The sequence below is a fragment of the Macaca nemestrina genome, chromosome 1 (genome assembly GCF_043159975.1).
Source record: "Macaca nemestrina isolate mMacNem1 chromosome 1, mMacNem.hap1, whole genome shotgun sequence".
NCBI lineage: Eukaryota > Metazoa > Chordata > Mammalia > Primates > Cercopithecidae > Macaca > Macaca nemestrina.
In genome coordinates, this window is record NC_092125.1 from 99,522,327 (window position 1) to 99,549,429 (window position 27,103).

A 27,103-nucleotide genomic window follows, 5' to 3' on the forward strand; every position below is an offset into this window, starting at 1 on the left:
CATGCCTGGCTAATTTTTTTTGTAGTTTTAGTAGAGACAGGGTTTCATCATGTTGGCCAGGCTGGCCTCGAACTCCTGACCTCATGATCCACCTGCCTCAGCCTCCCAAAGTGCTGGGATTACAGGCGTGAGCCACCGCGCCTGGCAAAAGCAAATCTCGTAATATTTTTCCTCTTGTCCAAAGGTTCTGATCATGTTCATGACCTAAGCTTGTCCCTGGAAGCATACATGTCCCTGCCCTGGGAGACAGGAAGGTTCTGGGAACTTCTCCATCCTGATTCTAGCCAATGGCCAGGGAACGCCTTTTCTAGGGTTGCCTTGGCAGTGCCAGGGAATGATGCAGGTTCGTCGGGATGGGCATGAAGAGAAAGGGAATGGAAGGGGTTGGGAAAAAACTTGTGGCCATCCCTCTCAGAACAGCATGGAGCTCTGAGGACTTAGTATTACAGAAGGTGAGGTGTTATTAAGTACATGAGTGACATCTGGGCCTTGTGGACCAAGAGGACCCCTAACCAAGGGTCAGCAGGGAATTCTGTGGTGTGGCATTTCTGGAAGCTCTTGATTGCCTTCTGGTCCTGCCTTTGCTGCTACCCTGATGAGATCTGAGTTTGTTCTGCCAGTGGGGTATTCTAAAAGGCAGGACATAGAGCTGGAGTCCATGACATCTATCTGGAGACTCAAGACACGTCAAATGTCTTGTCATTGGCACTACCTTGCTTCCTTTGTTGTTTCCTTCCTCCAGCCAGCACTACCCCCACCTCCCACCTGTCTGCCCAGCTCTCCCTGCAGGTCCCTTACCAGCCTTGACTGGGAGACAAGTCAGCCTTTTCCAGCCTCAGGCTCTTGCACTCACCCGAAGAACCTTTTGTGATTGCAAGGTCTGAAGAGGAAGCCAGGGACAGAGTCCTGCAGGAAGCTAACGGGGGTGGAAGTGGGAAGTGGAGTGAAGCTGGGGTGATCTGAGAGGGCTTCCTTCTGGTTTAGACAGGTTCCTGCCTTTGGATGCTGATCTATTACAGTAGGAGGTGGGATTGAAGGGATGGGAGTGGGGAGGGTGGGGTAACCCTTAATTCCTCAGAAAAAAATAGACAACATAGTGGAGTGGGATGGAAAAGGATCTGGTTGGGGGACTCTAATGTAGTGTCTAATCTGATTGTTCACAGTTAGGTCTATGGGGTCATCACTCCAATTTATTTACCCCGCAACTTAGCCTGCTGAGTTGCCTCATTATCTCTCCCCAAATCTCGCCACCCAACGCCACCCGTTATTTCCATCTCTCTCCATCACCATCCCCACAACACCTCCAGAGCTCCCCATCTTTCTGTGCCTGTTCTTCTTCCAATGGGGTCAGTAGTATGTCTCCTTCTCCACCCAGCCTGTTAGAGAGATTGGGAGTGGAGATAGCAGTGTGAACTTAAGAGAAGGCAAGATATCAATATCCTAGGGGCTTGGGTCGCTGAGGCCAGGTAGAAGGAGAAAACTGGTGAAGGGCACTGAGGAAAGTGGCTTAGGAAGGTGAAAGGAGGCCAGGAGCAGTGGCTCACGCCTGTAATCCCAGCACACTGGGAGGTCGAGGCAGGTGGAGATCGAGACTCCTGGCTAACACGGTGAAACCCTGTCTCTACTAAAAATACAAAAAATTAGTTGGGCGTGGAGGCATGTGCCTGCAATCCCAGCTACTCTGGAGGCTGAGGCAAGATAATTGCTTGAACCCGGGAGGCAGAGGTTGCACAGTGAGCCAAGATCGCGCCACTGCTCTACACTCCTGGCTAGGCAACAGAGCGACACTCTGTCTCAAAAGAAAAAAAAAAAGGAAGGTGCAAGGGAGGAGAGGCAGGTCCAGTGAGCTGGGGCCATAGGTCAAAGGAAGGGAGGGTGAGCCTGCCTTTAGGGGAGACTTGTATTTAGCACAGTGGAGGCTGGGGCAGAGTAGGTCGGGGGTGAAAATGCAAACGCCACAGGGCCTCTTCAGGTAACGAATGAGAGTCTAAGGGAGCAGCTGTCCATTATTGCTGTGCAGAGATGTGGACATGGGGTTAACAGCTCTTCTGATTCTTCAGGAGAAGTCGAATTCAGATTTTATGTGAAAGACCCCAAATGTTCTATACTGGACCAATTAATCGCCCCTCCTCCCCACACACACAAAATATGGGACAGGTCAAACCAAACAGTATTCCTGGACAGTATTTGGTTTGTAAGCCACCATATTTTAACCTCTACTAAGTGATAAAAAAACGCTTATAGGAAAACCAATAACTGGTCGGTTGATGCATGGGGATCAGGAGGCCTGGGTTCTAGTACCAGTCCTGCTATTCTTTGCTTTGCGACCCTGAACAGATTCACCTCTGAGCCTCCTCTATCTGTAAAATATGGAGGTGGGGCTAGGTGACCTGGAAAGGCCCTTCTAATTCTGATGTTCTGTAGTTTCAGGTGGAAGGTAGAGGGCCTCAGAGACCAACTGTGAGTTAGGCGGGACTTAGAATCTGACAGGAAGAGGGCAGAGACAACACGTTCGAAAGAGTCAGGGCTCCTGGGACCTGGGACCCCAGGATCTGAGGGTGTTGAGGAACAGGAGCAGGAACCAATAGTGGGAGTGGAGTCTGTGTATGGTCCTGGAGGGAGGAGCTGGTGGAGGGGCTTGCACTTTGCTGGGGGGGATGTGGAGGGGCTTACCACCAGGATACCGCCGCAGGATAAGCTTTCGGACCTCGTCATAGATGAAGATGAGGAGGCTATAGGGGAAGGCGCAGAACCACCAGGTGACTCTGAAAGCAATGGAGGAGAGTGTCAGGAGCATCAGAGGTCGGCTTGGCGGCCATCACATAAAGGAGCATTCAAACCGATCAGAACTTGGATCCTGGAGGAGGCTGAAGGCCCCCTATATGACTACTCAGGCTGCCCGAAAGAGACACTCACTTGAGCGGGTACATGCGGAGGGCTACACCCATGCCTGGGCAGTAAGAGAGAAAGGCAGCCAACGCCGTCTCCTCCAGGAGCCCAAAAATCAGGATCTTGTTCCTGAAAGGCAAAGAAAGGAGGGTAGCAGGTGAAGGGGGATCAAGGAGGCAGAGATCCTGGGATACCCCTGGGGTGCAAGGGAAAGATGAGAGAGAATTCTAAATGACATAGTCCCATGTCTTCTTCCAACATCCTCTTCTCACGCTTTATGTAACCAAAGGAAGATGTTATTTGTTTTTCCGCTTACTGAGTTTACCTCCGAATGTTGTCTATTGCACGTATATTCATTTATTAAATAATTGTTTCTAGGTGTTGGGTGATGTGTTCTGTACTGGAGACACGGTGGTCAACATGGGGCCTGTCTCATGATCTTGTTATTGCTCCAGGCATAGGGCCCGTGAAAGTGTCGTCTCCCGAGCAAGATGCTTGAAAGCTCCTTCAGTGCAGGGCCCATGTATGTCTTCTACCGTCTCAGCATCTCCCACAGTTCCTAGTGGTGGTTTCATCATAGATATTGAATTCAGAGAATGTAAAGGGGATGCTCACTGCATAATAAGTGGTTAATATATGTTCACTGTATCAGAATTGAAAAGCAGGATAGAATAAAGAGGTTCTGAGGGCAGTTTCTGCAGTCAGACAGGTGGTATCTATTCCCAGTTCTGCCATTGACTAGTTTTGGGTTGCAGTCAATGTTGAATTTCTCTGAGCCTCATGTTCCTTCTCTATAAAATGGAGATTTTACATTTTTATCATAGGGTTGCTGGGAAGATTAAGGGAGATAACACGTGAAAAGCTCTGAAACATGGAAAATGTTAGTCATATTGTTATTCCCCCCCCTTTTTTTTTTTTTGAGACAGAGTCTTACTCTGTTGCCCAGGCTGCACAATCACAGCTCACTGTAACCCCCACCTCCTTGGCTCAAGTGATCCTCTTGCCTCAGCCTCTCCAGTAGCTGGAATTACAGGTGTGTGCCACCATGCCCTGCTAATTTTTGTATTTTTTGTAGAGATAGAGTTTCACCATGCGCCCGGGCTAGTACCAAACTCTTGGGCTCAAGTGATTCTCCTGTCTTGGCCTCCCAAAGTGCTGGGATTACAGGTGTGAACCACTGTGCCCTGCTGCTTCATCTTTTGTATTCTTACACAAGGTACCTCTTTTTGGTTCAGGCCAGTGATTTCCAAATTTTCACTCACTAAAGACCCCTTATTTTCTTCTGTAAAGGCCACATTTAATTGTTTGTCTCTCAAGCTACGTTTGTGAATAAGTATTGAATACATTTTCCCATTTAAAATTAATTAGAACTATCCATGGCTTCCAAACAGAACTGTGGATCAGCATTCGATCACTACTTCATGATATGTGCTCTTGGCTTTTGCCTAAGAATGCCACATTAGTAAGCCTGGTTGCCTTCTCATAGGTGGGTGCTTTATTTTCATAAATCTTTTCAAAATAAGGCAAATAGTATCTCTGAGGATCCCCAGTGGCCCAGGGACCTAAGGTGAGGCCTGCAGTGGCATTAGTACTCTTCCTCTGTACCCAGCCAGACTTTCATTTGCTATTTTTCCCATCTGCCTCTAAGATGGGCTGGATGTAGCCAGTGTGGCCACGTTCGCATCTTCCTGTGTTGTCCACGCAGTGCATAGCAAGTCCCAGGTTCCAGAACTGTACCCAATTTCTTAAGAATCTCTGCTCCTTGTTCTCCTCAAACTGCATTTTTTCCCATTAGTATTTTTAGCTTACTGGAATCTCCTTCCTTCATATTACCTTTATTTATCTAACAGGCTTTTCACTTTGTTCTCCCTTGGACCTTAAGTGTTATTAACTTCACTTTGGCATCTTCTCCCCACCCTCCCCAGCCCCAAACTAAGAAACTGTGACAAGCTCATGTGAAGAATTGTGGCCATTGTTTATGGTAGGAGAACATAAAAGAAACCAGCATGAAACCTTCAGCGCTCAACCACCACCCATGCTAGAATCACAGTCATTATTGAGTTCCAAACAGTGCCAGACAGTGTGAGCACAGAAATGTTGGGTAGTAGCCAGGGCTGGGCTTTAGAGACAGGTCTGGTGAACCCTTACCATCTTGGTGACCTTGGACACATCATTTAACCTGTCTGGGGCCTCTTATTCATGAAATGTAAACAGTAATACCCACCTCATAGAGCTATTGTGAGGCTAAACAATGTGTTAGGCACTTAGCACAGTGCCCGGCACGTTGTGACTCACACTGCAAGAAGGCACTGAACTGGATCCTCGGCAGCGTGTGGCCTCCAGAACCACAGTGCAAGTGCTATAAACTAGGCTGCCTGCGGAAAGCCAGGGGTGGGCATAAAAGACACTGAATTTGGGGATGGGCAAAGGATAGGAACAGGTGGCACTCAAGTAGGAGATGGGGGAAAGAAGGGAGGGGGGAGGGAGGGGGGGAGAGAAGGAAGGTGGAGAGAGACGATAACAAAATGCAAAATTAGGAGCTTGAAGCATGGCTTCTCTCTTCCATATGAAGCCTATCTATGGATATACAGATGGAAGATTAAAATCTGACGCCCTCCTTACAACTCTGGGCCAGGGCTGAGTGGGAAGCCTGGCCTGTGTGGGTTGGTGAGTGTGCCCGGAGCCGGGGTGGGCAGGTGCCATGGGGCGGGCACTCACTTCATGCCCTGCTGGAAGACTGAGTTGCGGCGGGTCTTGCAGATGATGAGGTCAGCCCACTGCACCACCACGATGCTGGCAAAGAATGCCGTGTGGCACGTGAACTCCACCACCTTCCGCTGCTCATAGGTCTGGAGGGAGGGTGGGCAGAGAGAGATGAGTGTCGGAGGAAAGGGTAAGACCAGAAGGTAGCAAGGTTTCTCCTGATCCACCCCTAGCCCCAGTCCCTATTGGCCACTACTGGACACTCCTGCCAGGCATTCAGCTCCCCACACCTTCAAACATGCGCACTGCACTTACACAGTGTCACTCACCCACTCCTGTCCATAGCTGTCCTCCAGATCGTTCATGGTCCGGTCATCCCAGTCGAGGCGGATTCCCAGTAGCCGTGATGGCAGGAAACCGTTCTCTGCCAGGATCACAAAGTAGGTGAAGAAGCCACCCAGTGCCTGGATCATCCCTGTGGGTAGAGGGGCAAAGGCAGCGGCAGGGTCAGAGCAGGAAGCAGAAGGGGCACAGCCCCTCAGGGCCAGAGATGGAGGTCCCTGACCCTTGGGTAGCTGGCCCCTGTCCTGGAATTTTGCTTGGGGCTCATTCCTCTGAAAGCTGGGAAAAGAATCCTGTTGGGGTTCCCTCCTGAGCCCCAGGGCTTGGCGCACCGATCTGTCCATAGGCCATGCTGATGAGCCTCTCATTCACCAGCTTGTCTGTCTGGGAGTTTCGCGGCTGCCGCTTCATGATGTCACTCTCAGCTGCCTCATAGGCCAAGGAGATGGCAGGAACCTGTGTGGGGTAGGAAGTGGGGCAGGGAGGGCATTTGAAGGGGTGTAGGAGACGACAGGAGCAATTGATCTTCGACAGTGAAGATCTTTGACACAGTTAAAAAAGCATGTATTCAGACCCCATTGTCTTCCAGGCCTGTGCGTGTCTCCTGTAACCCCCACAGCTGGGGCCGCTGCCCCAGTACACCCCTTCCCCCTGCCACTGTGCCATCATGATTGCCTTGCCTGTCCCCTCCTCCACCACCTCTGCTCACCATATCCGTGCCCAGGTCAATGCAGAGGATGGTCACAGTGCCCAGAGGCAGGGGGATGTTGGCAATGATGAACAGCAGGAAGGGGGTGATCTCCGGGATGTTGCTGGTCAGGGTGTAGGCGATGGATTTCTTCAAGTTGTCAAAGATCAGGCGGCCTGTGGGGAGATTCTGAGGGCATCAGGGAGGTCAGAGGGACTCTTCCCCACCCCCAGCCCCTGAAGCATGGCTGCCGGTCTTCCCAAGAGAGGAAGATTTTGTGTTCGAGGGAAGCTAAAGAAGGCTGGGCTGCCTAGAGTCATGGAATGATTCTTCAACTGGGGTAAAGGGACGGGGAACAGAGGTGCTGGCTTCAGTATCCTGCGAACCATCCCAGCCTATGCAACCTCCTCACCCTCCTCCACCCCCGTAACGATGGAGGCAAAGTTGTCGTCCAGCAGGATCATGTCGGCTGCCTGCTTAGAGACGTCAGAGCCAGAGATGCCCATGGCAATGCCAATGTCAGCCTTCTTCAGCGCAGGGGAGTCGTTCACCCCATCACCCGTCACGGCCACAATGGCTCCCTGGAGGGAAGACAGCCAGCACTTGAGGACGAAACCCCTGCCCAAGCCTGGCCCCTCACCCCTCACTCCATGTTTGTCTTGGCCCTGTCCCTGCCTCCCTGGTTCCTGCCTGTCATCTGCCTCCCATGGCTGTGCTCACCTGCCTCTGACATCCCTCCACAATAATGAGCTTCTGCTGGGGAGACGTCCGAGCAAAGACAATCTCCGTGTGGTTCTTGAGGATCTCATCGAGCTGCTCCGATGTCATGTCCTTCAGGTCAGAGCCGTGCACCACGCACGCCTTGGCTTCTCTGGAGGGTGGGTGGGGGCAGGGACAGCTGACCCCTGGCACCTGTACCAGCCCCTCCTGCCCCCTGCCTCTCCTCACCACCACGGCCTGCAAGCTCCCTGCTGAGCCTGCTTCCCCTGTTGCTTCAGTTCTCCTCTCCTCAGTACTCACTTCCCCCATTTCTCTTTGAGAATGGGACTCTAAATCCTCACCATGGGATCATCGCAGTCGTAAGTGCAGTTTGCTAGGCCCTGGGCTAGTTTCTTTACTCACATCCCACTCCTACAGCAATGGAGATGGTATCCTAATTTTGTGGTGAGAAAATGGAGGCTCAGGATGGGAATGTGACATCCCCAAGGTTACACGGGAATTCAGTGGCACAGCCTGGACACAAGCTCAGGGCTGAGGAACCAGTCATAGTAGTGTCAGAGGTAAGACCTATAAAGGTCCCAGAAATGCTGTCCAAATACTTCCAGGGGACACCCAAGCCTTCTGTGCAAGAGGACGTGTTGATAGGGGGAGCAGGAGCTTCCTGCAGAGGCCTCACCTGGGGTTGACTTGACTCACGGGAATGTTGAGCCGGGCTGCAATGTCCTCCACGGTCTCGTTACCCTCTGATATGATGCCCACGCCTTTGGCAATGGCCTTAGCTGTGATAGGGTGATCCCCGGTTACCATGATCACCTAGTGGGAAGGAGAGGAGACAAAAGGAAAGCAGTATTAAGAGTTTATCCCCCTCCTATTCCTCTCCCAAAGTGAGAGAAAGCTAGATAGTGAGTTGTCTGGGGCTGGCAGATCCCAGCCCCGAAATAATGGTGTGTGTGTGTGTGTTGGGGGGGCAGGGCTGTGTGTGTGTGTGTGTGTGTCTGGGGTGTGTGTGTGTGGGGGGGACGTGTGTTTGTGGGTGGGGGTGGGGACTGTTTGTGTGTGGGGGGAAGGGGGGGGTGTGTGTGTATGTAGGGTGGGGATTCTTGTGTGTGTGTGTGTGTGTGTGCAAATTTGGGTGGGTGGGTGAGGAAGAAAGATAATGGCAAGTTGTGTTATGTTCAGAGGGTTAGAGAGAGATAGTTTGCTTAAGTGCAGGAAAGTATCCATAACAGAGTAACAAGTTCATGAGGATCCCCTGAAAGAGAAGCCTCAAATCTTTGGGATTATTTAGGAGATTATTTTAGAGTTTGGATTTCATGGGCTTCAAGGCAGTCGGAGCTGGAAGGACCCTTGAACAACTCCTTTGTTTTACACATGAGGAAACCAAGACTTAGAGAGGGCCTACAATTTGCTCAAATGCACAGGGGCTTGGAAATAGGACATGAGGTTCTTAGTGTGAAATACTGATCACTGCAGCAATGTAATGGACAGAACAGGAATAAGATGGAGACAACACCCCTGCCTCCACCTCCTCTGACATCTTCCCTGGTGTAAGGCACAGTGGTCCCTGCCTTCACCATAATGTTCATTGCTATTGTTGCAGAGTGAATGGAGTTGGGATGGGGAGGGTGGCTGGCATCTGATGGGTTAAGCGGCTATTCTAAACATGAGGTGAGCAGAGTTGGGTTAGGATAACATTTGCATGTGTGGGCTTGTGGGGCAAGTCCCATGAATACTGAAAAGGAAGCCTCTATCGTCCCCACTGCCTTCTCTTCCGCTCCCACCACTTCACTGAAACTGCCATCCAAAGGCCAAATGGGCCTCTCAATTGAAAAATGAAAGTGTCTTTGCTGTCCTCATCCTACTTGACCCCTCTGAGGCATTTGGCACTGTTGACCTCCTCTCCTTGAAACCCTGCCCTCCCCTGGCTCCCACACACTCCTCCATTTCTGGTTTCCCTCCACTCCTCTGCATGCTCTTTCCCAGCTTCTCAGGGCAGCCGCCTAGTAGGATGGAAGAAGCAGCGGCTTTGGAGTTGAATGAGGGGCTCAAGTTTAAACACTGACCTTCTCCAGCTACAGTACCTCAGGCAAGTCAAGCACTGAGGTCTCAGCATAATTCAGAGATGATTCCTGCCCTCCCAGGTGGTCATGAAGATTAAATGGCATTGGGTCCTACCACCCTCTCCCCTCCTCACTGGTTCCTCTTGCCCCTAAATATTGGTTTGGCACAGGGTTTCATTCTCCTCCCTTCACTTGAACTGTCTGCTCTTCCTGGGCAATATAATAAAATATACTATAAGCCTTTAGTTTGCACCCTTGCGCTAATGAGATTCAAATCTCCAGTCGTGACTGTCTTTCATGAGCTCTAAGCCATACTCCAACGTTCGCTGGAACATCTGTCTCTCCTGGGCTATCTTATAGACTCTTCAAGCTTAAAGTCAACATTGAACTCCTTTTCTCTACTCCCACCACCCCACCAAGCCTGCAACTGCTCCCTACCTTAGATGTTGCCCTATCTAATTATCCTGTCCCTTCTCTCCTGTATCCTCCTCACCTTCCATATCCAGTTTGGTCACCAAGTTCTTAAAACATTTCTCAAACATGGCTATTCCTCTCCACTCCCTTTGTTGCTGCCCTAGTTCAGGTCATCTTTCCTTGCCTGAACTACGGCGATGGCCTGTTAACCTGTCTCTCCCTGACTCCAGTTCTTCCCCAGATTCAGTCCCTCCTCAACCCAGGTAGTCTCCTAAAAGCTCAGCCTCCCCCGTGACACTGGTGGCTCTCTGTGGCCTGCAGGATAAAGCCCAAGTCTGGCATTTAAGCCAAGTCCTTCCAACTGACTCTGACCCAACGTTCCAGTCTCAACCGCCAGTGCTCCTTGCCACCTCTCCCCTGCCAAGCCCTACACACGCCCCATACAGTCTAGTCACGCCAGGGTACGCACTGTTCTCTGATCTTGACGTGCCTTCCTCTCCCTCGCTGCCTTGCAGAATACTCTGACCTCCAAAGCCCAGCTCAAATATCATTCCCTTTGTCAAACATCGTCCAGTTCTCTGAGGCAGAATTAATACCTCCCTGAGCTGATTTCCCGTAGAGGTCCTCTGCCCAGGCCTCCGTGATGGTTTTGATCACAGAAAGAGGCACTGGCCAAGCAGCAGGAGCTCAGGCTTTCCGGTCAAGCTGACCACGCTTCATAGTCCCAGTCCATCGCTTACTGGCAGTTTTGTTTTGGGAAAACAACTTACCCACTTGTAGTTTCCATTTGTTTTACTTTTTTTTTTTTTTTGAGATGGAGTCTTGCTCTTGTCGCCTAGGCTGGAGTGCAGTGGCCTAATCTCGGCTCACTGTAACCTCTGCCTCTTGAGTTCAAGTGATTCTCCTGCCTCAGCCTCCCAAGTAGCTGGGATTACAGGCGCCTGCCACCACACGTGGCTAATTTTCATTTTTTTTTTTTTTTTTTTTTTTTTAGTAGAGATGGGGTTTTACCATGTTGGCCAGGCTGGTCTCAGGCTCCTTACCTCAGGTGATCTACCTGCCTCGGCCCCGCAAAGTGCTGGGATTACAGGCATGAACCACTGTGCCCAGCCTTGTTTTACTTTTTTTTTTTTTTTGAGACGGAGTCTCGCTCTGTCCCCCAGGCTGGAGTGCAGTGGCCGGATCTCAGCTCACTGCAAGCTCCGCCTCCCAGGTTTACGCCATTCTCCTGCCTCAGCCTCTGGAGTAGCTGGGACTACAGGCGCCCACCACCTCACCCGGCTAGTTTTTTTTGTATTTTTTAGTAGAGACGGGGTTTCACCGGGTTAGCCAGGATGGTCTCAATCTCCTGACCTCGTGATCCGCCCGTCTCGGCCTCCCAAAGTGCTGGGATTACAGGCTTGAGCCACCGAGCCCGGCCTGCCTTGTTTTACTCTTAACAGGGATAATGATGCCTGCCTTGGAGACAGAGTGGTTATGGGGTTCAGAAACCACATATACACACAGCCCCAAGTCTCCTGGTGTGATAGTTAAGAAATAGCAGATTGCCTTGGTTCAAGTACTGGCTCTATGACTTACACCAGCTGTGTGGCCTTGGCATTTTACTTTGTGCCTCAGTTTCCTTCTCTGTAAAAAAGGAAAAATACTAGTGCTTATTCCCAGGGTTGTTGTGTAGATTAAATGAAATCATACAGGTTTAGTGATTAGAATAGTGCATGATTTATATGCGTCCTCCCTGGCACAGTACCCACAGAACCTGGACCCATCTGGATGTGTCCTGTGACACAAATTGTTTACTGTGTATCAGACACTGTGCAAGGTGCTAGAGTTTGCACCTTGCACAGTGTCTGACACACAGTAAATAATAAATATTTGTTGAATGAACAACAAACATAGCACAAAGGAGGGAGTTGTCAATGAGAAGCAATTGCAGTTGAACAAGAGAACCTTGAGTTGGAGGCATTCTGTGGGGTTATGGGCTGAGCCACTGGGAGCATACAAGAGCCTGCTAATCCCATCCTAAGTTGACAGAGAGGGTGGGCAGTAGCTGGGAAGAGTAGGACAACTAGGTCTCCAAAATAAGAGTGACAGATTGTGCTTCAAATCAGAATGGAAGGATGCACATGCAGATGGGACAATGAGCTGTTCCAGGGAGGGACAGGAGGGGCATGGGACAATGGCCTCTCTGAGCGGCCTCTATGAGCAAAAGGGATGAGGGTGAGTGCTCCAAGGCAGGGGTGGGCCCTTCCTTGCAGATGGACAGCTTCTTCTATGAGTCAGTGGGAAGGAGGTCACTGTGGCCTGCGCCTCCCCAGGGCAGCAGCCACTGCAGCTCCTTGACCTCTGGCATGAGGGAGGCTAGGATGGAGAGGAGGAAGGGAGGCCCGTACCTTGATGCCTGCACTTCGGCACTTGCCCACAGCATCTGGCACAGCAGCCCGGGGAGGGTCAATCATAGACATGAGCCCCACAAAGCAAAGCTTCTCCGTGGGAAAGTTCAGCTCATCCGTGTCGAATTTGAAGCCCCGAGGAAACTTTCCAGATGGCAGATTCAGTTGACAGAACCCTGAAAGGGGGCAGAAGGGAGCAGTGAGAGCCGCAGAATGGCTTCCTGGACGCCCCCACAGTCCCTCATCCCAGGGATGCTGCAGAGGCTTGGGAATCCCCTTCTGGGCCTCCTGTTTCTGGCCTCTCACCCAGCACACGCTCCCCCAGTCCCCCCAGCTCCATGTAGGCATTTTGAAAGGCGTCTTGCATCTCCTTGTCGAGTGGGATCTCCTTGCCCTGCACCAGGATGGTGGAGCACCGGTCCAGGATGCGCTCTGGGGCCCCCTTCATCACTAGCACGTGGCTCTGGGGGCTGTCCTCTCGCTCGTGGATGGACAGCTGGAGAGACGACAGGCAGTTACAGAGATGGCCATGCTTGTCTTGGTAGCGCGGCATAAAGCAGCAGCTGGTAAGGAAACCACCTTAGTAAAGTAACCCGGATCCATCCAAGACTGTCAACAAAGAGAATATCCTTGTGCAGGGAGGTGTTTTGACCTCATAGTTCCAACACTTGTAACCTGAGAGCCACTTCCGTAAGATGGTCATTCATTCAACAAATATTTATTGAGGTCAGTTTAAGACAGGCACTGTGGTAGGGGCTGGACGGCTCCCTCCTCAGCATCCCCAACACCACCTGGCCTCAGGGGGCTTTACCTCTACGGATCATGTGGAATGCTGAGATTACATTCTTGGCCTAAAGGCTAAGGGGCACCATAAAGGAATTACAGAATTATGGTTTCACTGACTGGGGTAGAAGAGTTTGAAGGCTAGGCCAGAGGATGGGGAGCTATGGGAAGAAGAGTTGAGAGAGTGACAGATTGTAGTAAGGGATGGAGTAAAGTTTGGGAGCTGGGTCTACTTGCAACCAGACATGCAGTCATATGAGCTGTCCTGGGGAGACTGGCAGGGGGAGGGAATGTGACCTTCAGACACCCCCACTCCTCCTGGTGATGATTCCCCTTGGCTTTGTCTACCCTCACCTATTTCTATCCCTCTCTCTTCCTCTGTCCGGGCAACCCAAGCAGACCTGGTACTTGTTGGTCGAGTTGAAAGGAATCTCTGCCACCTTGGGGTTTCTGTCTCTCATCTTCCTCACTGAGCCACAGGACAGCTCGATGCACTTGAGCAGAGCTGACTCGGAGGCGTCACCAGCTGTATCCCGCTGCCAGAAGAGACCAGAATTCAGTGTCAGCGTGGGAGGGAAGGGAGTGGAGGATCAGGTGAAGGGGGCACTGAAATCCCTAACGCAGCCACAGCATGTGAGAAGGAAAGCTGGGGCCAGCAAGAGGTCTTTGGAGACATCCCCAAAACACACCTATTGTGTGTCCTGATCTCCTACCTTAGACACAGAGATGTTCTCCTGTCCTGCCTTGAAGACGGCACGGTTGCAGAGACCAGCAATTCGAGACAGGGCTGTCCAAGTCGGGGATCGTTTGTCAAAAGTGGCCCCTGGGAGAAAATGAGGGAGAACCAGGAGCATGGCTCCCTTTAGAGCCTTTATCTCACCCACCCACCCCGCCATGCCACTGCTCTCAGCGTCCTCTAATGCTCTCCACTCCCTCTGGAGCACCCAATCACCAGACTGATCTTCGGTGGTGTCGGCCTCATGGATTTGGTTGTCGAACCACATGTGGGCGACGGTCATGCGGTTCTGGGTGAGGGTGCCCGTCTTGTCCGAGCAGATGGTGGACGTGGAGCCCAGCGTCTCCACTGCCTCCAGGTTCTTCACCAGGCAGTTCTTCCTCGCCATGCGCTTGGCTGTCAGGGTGAGGCACACCTGGTAGAGAAAGAGGAGAATAAAAAAGGTTAAGGCTGGAGCCAGAGATGGCCATAACCTTACCCTAGACCGTGGCTCCACTCCTCCTCCCTTGATTCTACTCCACTAACTTGAATGGGTGGGACTTAGCTATAAATAATGAATGTTCAATTTTAGATGTGTTGAGATCATGAGTATCTATTAAGATGAAATGCCCATTAGGGGGTTTAAGACATTTGGCTAGAGCTCCAGAGAGGGCCAGAGCAGAGCTGGGCAAGGGGATGTCCGAGTCATCCACACAGAAGGGACACTGGAAACTGGGAGGAGATTGGCTCTCGCTCAGGGTGTAGGAAGAACAGAGAGCTGAGGCCTGAGAATCACTATAAGGGGAGCAGGAAGGGACAGAGGAGAAGCGAACCAGGATAGTGACACATCACAGCAATCGACAAAAGAGAGAGTGCTAGGAGGGTGGACAGCAGTATCTGTTTCAGCAGCAGAGTTAGGGAGGAGAGCTGAGAAAAGGTCACTGCATTTGCTGGTTAGTGACCAGTGACCTTTGAGACAGCATCTACAGGAGACTTGGCCGGAATGAGACCCATACTGCTGGCAGATCGTGAGAAAAAGTAACCGTGACAAGCTCAAAAAAAGAGAAATTGAGTGCCCAAGTATAGCCCCACCTGAGATTTCTCAACTCAAACTCTGAGCCATGTATTAAGTGATCTCTGAGTATCGCATCCAATATGTGACTCTAGGGGAAAAAAAGTACTGAGAAGCTACAAACAACTGTGCCTCTATCACTTCGAGGAAAGAGTAGTGGGACCCTCCCCTGATGGCACCTCACCCTGACCCACTCACAGTGACAGTGGCCAGAAGCCCCTCGGGCACATTGGCCACGATGATGCCGATGAGGAAGATGACTGCCTCCAGCCAACTGTAGCCCAGGATGAGGGAGAGCACGAAGAAGGAGACCCCCAGGAATACAGCGACCCCTGTGATCAGCTGGATGAAGTGTTCAATCTCCATGGCTATGGGTGTCCGCCCAACCTCTAGGCCTGAGGCGAGAGTGGCTATGCGGCCCATCACGGTCCGGTCGCCTGTGGCAATCACAATGCCCCTGGCAGTGCCTGCAACATGGTAGGACATCAGGTTGGGTGCCTTGTGGCTCCCAGGGACTGCAGTCCCATCCTATTTCCTGAGCAAGGAAAACCATCACAGGGTAGATGAGCCCAAGCCGCAGATCTGGAGGCCACTTTCAGTAGATTGTCCCCACTTGACCTTCCTTTCCCTGGATAGATCACCAATCCCAGAATCAATACAATAGCAAACTATTTTCTCTTGTACTTGAGCCTGGGGAGAAGCTTGCAAATAATCTCAAAGGTCAAATAGAGGAAATTCAATAAATAAAAATTGCCTGTGGCATTTTGGTAAAATCAATCCCATACTTGATACCATCCAAAAGTGTATTATGGACACAAAGTAAAGTACTCATTATGGATTTTCCAATCAGTCTTAAGATTTTTCTTTCTCAACATTAGGCATGAATCTCTATAGAGGAAGTCAGGCAATTGCTAACCCTTGTGTGACATCACAGGGGTCTTCCAGGAAGGAAGGGTGGTGTATTGAAGAAAGCAGGCACATTGGAGCCAGCCAAATTTGGGTTTGAATCCTTGCTTGAATTCCTATCTCGGTGTTGTTTTGATATTTAGATGAGATCATGCTCTAATATACTTAGACCAGTGCCTGGAACATAGTGGGTGCCCAACAAATATCTCATTTATTTCCTTTCTGCTTTTCAAAGCCAATCGCAGAGTAAGCAATAGGAATATATTACTAGGCATTTCTGAATAAATCAATTGTGGGAAATGTAAATTTCAAAATCTCAGTGCATTAAAAATTTAGGAAATTTGGCCAGGCTCAGTGGCTCACGCCTGTAATCCCAGCACTTTGGGAGACTGAGGTAGGAGGATCACTTGAGCCCAGGAGTTTGAGGTCAGCCTGGGTAACATAGTGAGACCCCATATCTAACATATATATATATATATATATATATATATATATATATATATTAGCTGGGTGTGGTGTTACACGCCTGTAGTCCCAACTACTCTGGAGGCTGAGGTGGGAGATCGCTTGAGCCTGGGAGGTCAAGGCTGCAGTGAGCTGCGATCGCACCACTGCACTCCAGTCTGGGTGACAAAGCAAGATCCTGTCTCAAAAGCAAAACAAAAAAAAACTTAGGAAATGTAATGTGTGGTGATTTTGATTTGTACAGTTGGCTCTCCGTATTCACAGATTCCACGTTCACAGATTCAACCAATCTCAGATGGAAAATATTTGGAGCTAAATAAAAATAACAATGCAACAATAAATAATACAAATTTAAAATGAAAACAGTATAAAAATTTCATTGCACTCAGTATTATAAGTAATCTAGAGGTGATTTAAAGTATATGGGAGGATGTGCGCAGGTCATATGCAAATATTATGCCATTTCATATCAGGGGCTTGAGCATCCTCGGATTTTGGTAACCAAGGGGGTCCTGGAACCAATCCCTCGTGGATTCCAGGCAGTGACTGTGGTTCCAACTTGTGGAAGGAGGGGAAAAAAAAATCCAGACAAACATAATATACTGAGGAAAAATGAGTAATGGATAGGGGAAGTGTGGATTGGGATATGAGGCCTCCTTTGCCCTATTTTCAGAGGCCATTGGTCTACTGAGGCCTCTTTCTGTCTTTTTCCTCCTACTCCTTCTCTGAGTCAGCCCTGACTCTGCTCACTGGCTTGACCACAGAGGACACAGGTTTCAGTTGTGCTTGGACCCCTGCCGTTAAGTGATGGCAGCTCTGGGAGTTCTTATTGACCTTTGTTTATCTCTAGAACCCAGAACAGGGATGGGGCAAACTGGATAGTCTGTGCATGGTGAAACACGTCTTTTGGTGTAACAAAGGTTTAGAAGCAGCCTGAAGTAGGGCCCAAGTGGTCACCAGGCCGGAATGCCTTCCTGGCACTCCCACACCCTGGGGCTCTGGTCAAAGCAAAGGTTAGAGAAGGAGGAAGCTAGGCCCAGAACCACAAGGAATCGAAGCATCAATCAAATCCAAAGACTCCTAAGAATCCAGGTTGGTTCTGAGTGTATGTGCATCTGTGTGCGCGCATGTGTAAGGGGTTCTTAACCCGATACCTGAAAGCTTTGGAATCCACTCAGTCCTTGGGGTGGACAGAACAGAGATCTCCCTGGGGAAGGGAGACATATTTCCCATGGAGTCAGGCTGCCCCCAGCCAATACCCTGCTTTCTGGAGGGTGTTTCCATAATATTCAGGGCCTCCTGACTCCTCAATTGCGCCACCAATGGCAGAGCTTTTTGCCAGATAAGTACTACCAGAGCCCTTCCTCCTGACCGTGGATTTAGGATTCAGACTCTTTCCTACGGGGTGCAGGCTGGCTTCTCACCTTCAACACAGTTGGTGGAGAAGAAACAGATATTGCGGGTTTCCAGGGGGTTCTCATGGGTGAACTCAGGGGAGCGGGTCTGGGGCTCCGACTCTCCTGTTAGGGATGAGTTATCCACCTGAGGAGGAAGGGGTGCATAGTCATCAGACTGGCAGAGCCACTTGTATGCACACAGCTGTCTCCTGAACCACCTCCAACCACATTCAATCTTCATGACATGAGGAACAAAGTTACACTTGCCCTCATCACATATTTATGGCATTACTCATCTATTGCCCCTGCTCTGGTTTGGAATTCTGACTCCTCCTGACTTCTTATGTGACCTTAGGTTACTTGCTTAACCAACAGAACCTCCACGTACTCAACTGTAAAATGGGGAATGTAAACAGAATCGCTGCCTTGCACAACCACAGGGGGAGCCACTAACTGAAGTTTATGAAAATGCACCTCCTGGGGTCATTCAGAATGCAATGTGTGTGGCCACATGCAGCAGCCCTGCATGATTATACCACCCTTTCAGAATTACATCAGATAGCACATGTGAACACATATAAAGCAGCTGACACATAATTGGTACTCATTACATGATTGCTAAAAAGTGGACAACAAAGAAATACCTGGGGCATAAAGCATTTGTAACACACAGATGCAAGGAGGCACTGCACAAGCCCCCCACACTGAGAGAAGGTTTAACAGGGGCATAGGCAAGGTGTTGACATTTGGACCTGGGTCTCTCCACCTTTAAACCTCACTGGACCCCTCTCAGCTGTGCACACAGCCTGCTCCTTAGACTCAAGTGCTTGCTCCGGTATGACCTCCTCACCTTACAGCCATGAGAAGAGATGATCCGGAGGTCAGCAGGGACGCGGTCTCCGCCCTTCACCTCCACCAGGTCTCCCACCACCACTTCCTCTGCATTGATCTGAATCTTCTCTCCCTCCCGGATCACAAGGGCTTGCTGTGGGGAGCCACAGGCAGCGCATGAAATGCTTGTCTCTGCCCCTGCCTTATTCTCCTGCTGGCCTCCCCCCCAGCCAAGCAGAAGGAGAAGCCCCATGAAAAATTAGGGGCTGGCATGGAAAGTTGGAGGATCTTTTCTGCCCATCTCCATCTTAGAGCACAGGAGTTGACAGAAGATGAGCTGGACTCTTGCCAAAACTTTACACCCTAGCCCAGAGCCCAGCCCTGCCATCTTACCTGAGGTACCATGTTCTTGAAGGAATCCATGATCTTGGAGCTTTTGGCCTCCTGGTAGTAGGAGAAGCAGCCAGTGACAATGACCACAGCTGCCAGCACCACACCCAGATATAGCTGGTAAGGAGAAAGAGTTTCAGGGACCTGACCTTCCCCCCAACCCTAAAGGGGCAGCTGCCACTTGGGATGAGCAGGCAGTGCCATCCAAGATGAGAGCCCATACCTTTGTCTGTGACTGAGAGTGATGATGGTAGAGGAAAGCCCTTCTCACTAACCTCCCCCTTGATCTGCCAACCTCAAGCCTGCTAAGACTAGAAACAGGAGGGAAAGTCTTAGGATGTTCCCAGGGTTGGGATTTTGCTAGCGGATGAAGACCCAGGCATACAGACAGGCTCCCTTAAGTGAGGAGGAACAGGGAGAGATTGTTTCATTAATTAATGAGTATGTGAATGTGCGTGTGCTGTGTGGGGGGAGTGCTTTACAAATACGTATAGAAGCCTCACCCCTTTCCAGCCCAAGGTGCGGGGGCATCTGTAGGACTGTGATGTGAGGGCCTTGTTTCCTGCCCACCCCCCAACTATGTTGGGGATTCAGGATTAGAGGACAATCACGGGCTGTTCCAGGGCTCAGGCGTGTGGGCTCACATTGTCGTTGGATGGTTCATCCTCCATGGCAGCCTGGATGCCGTAGGCCAGGAAGCAGAGGATGGCCCCAATCCACAGCAGGATGGAGAACCCTCCGAAAAGCTGACGGCAGAACTTGACCCACTCAGGGGTTGTGGGAGGTGGCGTTAGGGCATTGGGCCCATCTCGAGCCAGAATGTCCTGAGCCCGCTGGTTGGTGAGGCCCTGAGGGAGCAAGGAGAGGCGTAGGGGCACGCATCCGGAGCAATCCAGCCCCTCACCATGCCCATCCCTTCAGCTCCCGGGCATGGGAAGAATGCCCAGGTGGAAAGTCCCACCTGGTTGGAAGGGGTGGGGGACCATCAGGAGAGACCACATGGAGGAGGTGGCATTTGTGATACAACTTGGAGGGCTTGAGGGCTGAGAAGGGTTTGACTGGGCTCCACCCCTAATTTTATTGGATTGAGACAACACCTATGGTTAGGACCATAACATCTCCCCTGGAGGCAGTCTGGATAAGCTCCCTGGAAAGACACCTCAATTGTTTTTTCCCCCATCTCTCTTCCTTCAGATTGTTTTATCAAGGATTCTAGGAGAGTCCTAGATTTTTTTAAGAGATGGGTTCTTGCTGTGTTGCCCAGGCTGGAGTGCAGTGGTGCAATTATAGCTCACTGCAGCCTCGAACCCTGGGCTCAAGCAATCCTTCCACCTCAGCCTCTCAAGTAGCTGGGACTACAGGTGGGCACTTCCACACCCTGGTGTGTGTCAGTGTCACACAACTTTGGCAATCACCTGACACTTTCCACAGAAAGCCTTGCCTGGCCCTATTCCCTCAGCCCCAGGCTGGTTCAGATGCTTCTTTCTGGTTCCCCATGGTGTTCTATACTTGATTCTAGAGCTGCACTCACCATATTGCGTTGGAATCCTATGACTGCATTTTTTCTGCTACTAGACTTTGAGCTCCTTTAAAGCAGGGACCATTTCTTTTTTTTCATTCATTCATTCATTCATTCATTCATTCATTCATTCATCTAATAAATGTGTATCCACTGCCGGGCACAATTGTCACCCTGGGGATGCAGAGATGGACAAGACCAACAAAGTCCCTGCCCTTGAGGAGCTTATGATCTGGAGAGGTGACACACAATAAACAAATATATTAGTGCCAGATAGTGAAAAGCGTTACTACGGAAAATAAAGTAAGGTAAAGGAATAGGGGCATAGAATTTTAGACAGAGCAGGCAGGGAAGGCCCATAAAGGAGATATACATCCACTAAATTTTTGTTTGTTTGTTTGTTTTGAGATGGAGTCTCACTCTGTCGCCCAGTCTGGAGTACGATCTCGGCTCACTGAAACCTCCGCCTCCTGGGTTCAAGCGATTCTCCTGCTTCAGCCTCCCGAGTAGCTGGGATTACAGGTGCCCATCAGTGTGCCCAGTTAATTCTTGTATTTTTAGTGGAGATGGGGTTTCGCCATGTTGCCCAGGCTGGTCTCAAACTGCTGACCTCTAGTGATCTGCCTGCCTCGGCCCCTCAAAGTGCTAGAATTATAGGCATGAGCCACCACACCCAGCATTTTTTGATTAATGATTTTTAAACAAATTTTTAATTGAAGGGCTTAGCAATTGATTGTACCAGTTACTGTTCACGTGACCTTGGGAAGTTACTCTCCCTCCCTGCATCTCCTTTGTTTAATAAACAGGTCTGCAATATCTATCTCAAAGGGTTGTTGTAAAGATTAGAGAAATGTATGTAACGCATCTATCACAATGTCACACATGTAGCAGGGGCCCAGCAAATCACTGTAACCACAGGAATGGGCTGTCAGCCCACGTGCGTCAGCTGTCAGCTCTGTGGAAGGCTGTGTGCAACTGAAGTTGCTTGGGGTATAGGGAAGGGCCCTGCCTGGAGGCCCTCTGGGGTCTCGGTCATAGGGAGTCCTGGCTTCTAGGGCATACAGGGAGAGAGCTTTGGGCAAGGATGCAGGGGATCCAGATTCTAGTTCTGTCTGTGCCACCAACTAGCCACATGACCTCGGGCCAGTCCCTTATTTCTGGGCCTCAGTTTCCTCATCTGTAAAGAAGGCTGGATTACAGTTTTAAGGCTCCTGCCACCTTGATGCTGCATGGTTTCCTTGCCTCTTTTGTTCCTTCCCTAGAAGCTCCTCCACTCACCTTGGACAGGTCCACTTGGTATTTGCGGCCCAGCTCATCCAAGGACAGCTTGTGGTCATCCTGGGGAAGGGAAGGGAGGGCGAGTTATTTTGGGGAGGAGGTATCTAAGATGCATATGAGGGCACTGCAGGGCGCAGGGGTGAGGTGAGCAGCATGGGGGGACACGGAGTTTCTCTGAGCCTCTGAGGGCTGCAGGGACAGCTCTCCCAGCATGGGGCCCCTCCTCCACGGCCCAGCAGTTCCCTCACCATTGCCACCTCCTTCTTCAGCTCATCCAGTTCCTTCTCCTTCTGTTTCTTCTTGCCGCCCCCATTCTCTGCCGTGGTGGCGGCAGGTGAGTACTCACGGCCGGCCTGCGGGAGGAAGGGAGAGCCAGAGGGTCAGGGAGGAGAGGGGCTGGAGCCTCCATTCCCACCACGTAGCCAGGGAGCCCAGGCAGTGGGGGTGGTGGGTTCAAAAACAGTGGCTGCCTTTGGGGACACCGGGGGGATGGAGGGTGAGGGACCCTAGGCCCTCAGTTTGTAGACTATTGGCAGAACCAGGGGCTCCCATGTGAGTTTCAGAGAAGGGTGAGGGGCTCAGGACTGAAAAGCACCACTTGAGCTGTTTAATGCTTGGGTGTCTGCTAAGATTTTGTTCGCTGAAAGGACCCTGCTGCTAAATACAAAACAAAACAAAACTTTTGAAAACCTGTATCCTACACTATTTGGGAAAATTTTGGAAGGGAGTGGACAGGGTTTTGTGGGGGATTGTCGAGGGAGTAGAATCACTCTGTAGGAATGTCTTAGCCCAACACCATGGCAATTTTACTTAGAGAGGGCTAGAAATACTCAGGAACTTGGGGGAGTAAGAGTCTTAGGGGAGCCAGGGGGTTAGGCAGGAACGTGTCCAGAAGAGAAGGTCTGGTGGTGGAATGGTAGGCATGGAAAGAGCAGGCCTGATGGACTGAGAGGAGGCAGTAGCTGGAGAGTCAGGTAATGCCCAGGAAGTGGAGACATGGGGTGTGCTGGGAGCCCTCTCCATCCTGCTGGGCAGGCCTGCCCGTTACTAGACAGGAGGCAACTCAAAGGACTGGACCCCTCAAAGCACAATTGGGTAACATGGGAACTGAGCCCCATTTGTCCCAAAACAAAAGAAATTGTATCTGAGAATAAATCTAAAACTACAATTTATATAGCTTTTAAGTCTAGACATTCCTGGGTTATCTGGTGAATCAGAGGGACTTTTTTTTCCCTTGAGACAGGGTCTCACTCTGTCACCCAGGATGGAACGCGGTGTACATTTTCAGCTTACTGCACTCTCCGCTTCTAGGGCTCAAGCAATTCTCCCACCTCAGCCTCTCAAGTAGCTGGGGCCGCAAGCATGCACCACCACACTCAACTAATTTAAAACAATTTTCTTTCTTTCTTTTTCTTTTTTTTTTTTTTTTTTAGATATAAGGTCTCACTATATTGCCTAGGCTCAGGTGATCCTCCCACCTCAGACTCCCAGAATGCTGGGATTATAGGTGTGAGTCACAGCGCCTGACCAGATGGACATTTTAATTGTAGCCTTATGAGGCTCCTGATTTCCCTTCCAGTCCAGGGCCTGTGGGCTCACCACCACCAGCCTTCCAGGGTCTCACAGGGAACTTCTGGGGGAGAGGGTGGGAAATCTTTCCTTCTAAGAGGAGGCCCTCTTGGGGTGATAGAATAGGATAGAGGCTGAGGAAGGCCTGGGCAGCCATGAAAAGTTCCCAAAAAGGTACCTTCTTCCTCTTCTGCCCCAGTCTTCTCTCCTCCCACTTCCCTCAGGAAATAGAGTCCTTGTCATAGAGGGGCTTCTCAGTTTCCACCTGGTGCCTGTTTCTCCACTGGATTCTGCAAAGTCTGCACTAGGCTTTCAGGAATTAGCTTTCCCACACTATGATGTAATTTTTGTTTCCCATGAAGAGTGGATACCTGGGTAGGATCCACAGCCAAGGTGTTTGCCCTTTTTTTTTTTTCTTCTTTTTTTTTTTTTGCAGGATAATGGAGTTTTGGGGGTTTTGTTTGCTTTTTAAAAAATGTACTTTTTTGGAGCAAGTTTTTGGTTCACAGCAAAATTGAGTGGGAAGTAGAGAAAGTTCTTATATATCTCCTGCCCCCACACATGCACAGCCTCACCCACTATCAACACCCTGCATCAGAGTGGTACATTTGTTGCAATCATGAACCTGCATTGACACATCTTTATGGTCCAAAGCCCAGAGTTTAAGTTTGAGTTCACTCTTAGTGTACATTCTATGGGTTTGGACAAATGTATAGTTACGTGTATCCACCATTGTGGTATCATATGGAAGAGCTTCACTGCCCTAAGTCTTTTGTGCTCCAGGGTAATGCATTTTTTACTTATCAGAGTCAGGAGCAATCCTAGAAGTGTGGCAGTTGTCTTGTTCATAAGAGGTCACCAATTCAGCATCTAGAGAGGTAGAAGTCTGACCAGTACAATCAGAAGCAAGGGTAGGGGTGGGGAATGCAGGGAGAAGTCAACACTGTTGGTCCCAAGATACCAGTGATTTAAAAGGATATGAGCTTTTAGAGGCTGTGTTGCTCAGAAGTGCTCTTCTCAGAAAAGGTGACCAGTCAAATTGTGCATTTGTCTCCACCTGAAGCATCTGGGAATCCGGCATAATTTTGGCTTCCTAAAGCCTGATCTTCTTGGGGAGACCGAGCAGCCCAATGGAAGGGATGGGGAAAGGCTTTTGAATGGTTCTACCTCTCCCTTTCCTGGGTGACCTAAGAGGATTCATTTAATTGAATGGATTGAAGTGCTTTAGATTCACTAACTGTCTGTGGTGGGACAGAGCTGAGAAAAGGATGAAATGCAATCAAAGGACCAGAGGCAAGAGATCAGGCTGGTTGAGCTTCAGTGTGACCCTCAGGAACTTCAGGGACAGAAGAGGGCCTGGGCATACACAGAGGAGCAGCGCTGGGTCTGTGGGGAGAGGAGCAGGGTGCAGAGGAATTTCTGTATATTCAGATGCAAAATAAATTTCACAAAATTGGAATCAAATGCACGCTTTTTAAAAACTTGCTGGTCCATGCACTTTGGCATGCTGGATTGTGGCTGAGCTAAGCAGCTCCATGCAGTGCCTGCTTTCCCCAAGCTCCTGCCCGGTTTTCCGGCAGGCTGAAAACTTGGGACACACTGCCCCTTCCCCCTCCTTCTGTCCTGGCAAGGATCTCAGGCTCTGCAGCCAGGAACCTGCAGAGATTTGGGGCCAGCGGCTGCCCAGGCAAGAAAGAAAGAGAGGAAGCAAGGACCCCCCCCAACCTCCCTCTGCTCCTCCCTCCCCCAACCACAAGTCCTCCTCTCTAGGTCTTGAATGCTGAAGGAGAACAGAGAGTCCTTTTTGAGAAAGCCAGAGGCTGGGACAGAGTGGGGGCAGCTGGGAATCCGCCAACGCTCCCCCCATCTCAGCCTCTCGGTGGCAGCTGGAGCAGGCTGCGCTCCCTCCCACCAGTGTCGTCCCTTCCCCCAGCTCCCACGCTGCCCTTCACAGCCACTGGGTAATGGGGGGACAGTTAAGACTGCCTCTGCAGTGGAGATGCAGGGGAGAAGGGATTGGAGGCAAAATCATCCCTAGAACAGGTTGTGGGTAGCAGATGCTTTCCCTCTTCAGGGGTCTCTGGTAGGTTGAACTCTAAGCTCCAGGTCCTAAGTACCCCCACCTCACCCAGACTGTTAATTTAAACAGCCTAGACCTGCTCCTCATCTTGTTATTGCATCACCCACAGCAACTAAGGATGGTGATTAAGGGGAGTTTTGGGGTTCTAGGGGAAAAAGATAGACTGGAAAAGTTGAGGTCTCATTACCTCCTAAGCAGGACCTCCTGAGCTGGGTCTACCTTGCTCTGAGATGGAGCAGGGTAGGGGGCTACCTTCCCTCCTTCTCTCTTCACTTGGATGGGGGAAGTGAAGGGCTTATCTGATCCTTTAACCCCTGCCTCTTCTCAGAGGTCCTGCATCTCAGCTGGGGATGCCCTTTCCATGGGGAGCCAGAGATGTCAAGATGCAGCTGAAGGTCCCAAGACTGTGTATCTTCCCGCAGCTATGACCTCTTCCTCCGTGAAACCCATACCTCACAGCTCCTAAGGGCAGGCTCACAGACTCTCAAGCACCCCACACAGTGACATTTATGCTTGTGCAGGCTTGAAGGCTTGTACATTTACAAATTTGCCTGCTGAGACACAAACACAGGTACTCATCCATGAGTAACTGCAGGACTCCCCGCCTATGGAGAACACGTGGTCAGGACACACACACACTCACACACACACAGACACAGACATGCAGATACATGCATGCACTCTGATTCTATTTATGGCTCCCACTCTAGCTCAGGAACCCTGGTGTCCAGGCTCAAGATTTCCCAGCTGTTCAACTCGGTGCAATAACACGTCCTTGCCTGACTCCTCCTGGGCCCAGAAACACCCATGGCTCCCCCTAGGCACAGTCTTCCTCACACCCTCCTGTTCCTCAGCATGCCCTTTCCCTCTGTGTCCTCTTTTGCCAGTATTCCACAAAAGGAAAGCAGCCAGGCACAGCATGTAAAGGGACTGGGCCACTCTTCTCCATATGGGAATTTCATTTCCAAGAATTCAAAGCCCTCTCCCTGCCTGCCCCATTGAGGTTGTTAATCTTCCCTTTGGTGTAGCCATTGCTGCAGAATGCCATGGACGGGTGGACTGGGGGGGTCACTGTCATCAGCCTTTGGGAAAGTCCTCAAAGCCCATGGCTTGGAGCCCACGGACAATGCTGCTTGGGACATCCGGAGGGGTGCTGGGGTAGGGGCTGGGGCGCATTGCTCTTCCTCCCCACACCCCGCCCAGCTGTCCTTGGCACTCAGGGCCCCTGGAACTGGTGTCCGGAACTGCTTGGTGACTCTGGGAGCCGGATGCTCCACTGCCCCTCTCTAAGCTCAAAATGGACCCCCAACCTCTCAGGCTACGACTCCCAGAGGAATGGGTATTTTCAGGGGGTGGCAAAGACGAGGACTCGCGGTGCCAAACATCCTTTCAGCTGGGAGGCCGGGAGATGCAGTGAGAGGAAGGACTGCCGCAGGGAAGGGCTAGAGATGTGGGAGTGGGGTGGAGGGAGAGATGGAAGGGGTGTGTGTGGTGGGCTGTGGGTCTAACTGTGGGCAGGGGGCCAGGGGCAGGCAGAGGAGAGGAGAGCACTAGGGTATGTGACCGCCGTGGGATCTGTACACGCATTGGTAGTTTGGAGACTGTTAGTTTCAAGTTCCAAGTATCCCACTCAGCTTCTCTCTCCCTCTCCTTCCACATCCCATTCTCACTTCATCCTTCCTCGGCAGCCTCCCTCACCCTCCAGAGTGCGACCCCTGCTCTTTAGGGATACTCACCCCACGGCCCATCTTGGGGCAGAGTGGCTGAGGGACCTTAGCGGGAGAGGTCACCAGGAGGATCCCAAGCCCACACCAGCCCGTCTGGGACAGCCGGAGACCCTGGCAGACAGAGACAGCCAAAGCAACAGGGTAGCTTTAAATAGGTCCTTCTCC

The 27,103-nt window shown here is 50.8% G+C and overlaps 1 protein-coding gene across 1 annotated transcript; it reads right to left on the reverse strand.

Annotated features, from left to right (window-relative positions):
• Positions 1–935: 935 nt before the first annotated feature.
• LOC105498164 (ATPase Na+/K+ transporting subunit alpha 2) lies at positions 936–27,103 on the reverse strand. The gene is made up of 23 exons (XM_011770054.2): positions 26,948–27,103; positions 21,811–21,915; positions 21,563–21,622; positions 19,410–19,613; positions 18,769–18,882; positions 18,395–18,529; positions 17,572–17,689; positions 14,975–15,243; positions 13,942–14,140; positions 13,703–13,812; positions 13,391–13,525; positions 12,513–12,702; positions 12,207–12,382; positions 8,019–8,155; positions 7,343–7,493; positions 7,035–7,203; positions 6,644–6,798; positions 6,267–6,390; positions 5,922–6,067; positions 5,608–5,738; positions 2,917–3,018; positions 2,674–2,765; positions 936–1,376 (listed from the first exon to the last, which is right to left on the reverse strand). The coding sequence occupies exons 1-23, from the start codon at positions 26,957–26,959 to the stop codon at positions 1,348–1,350; spliced, it is 3,063 nt and encodes a 1,020-aa protein (XP_011768356.1). The 5' UTR covers positions 26,960–27,103; the 3' UTR covers positions 936–1,347.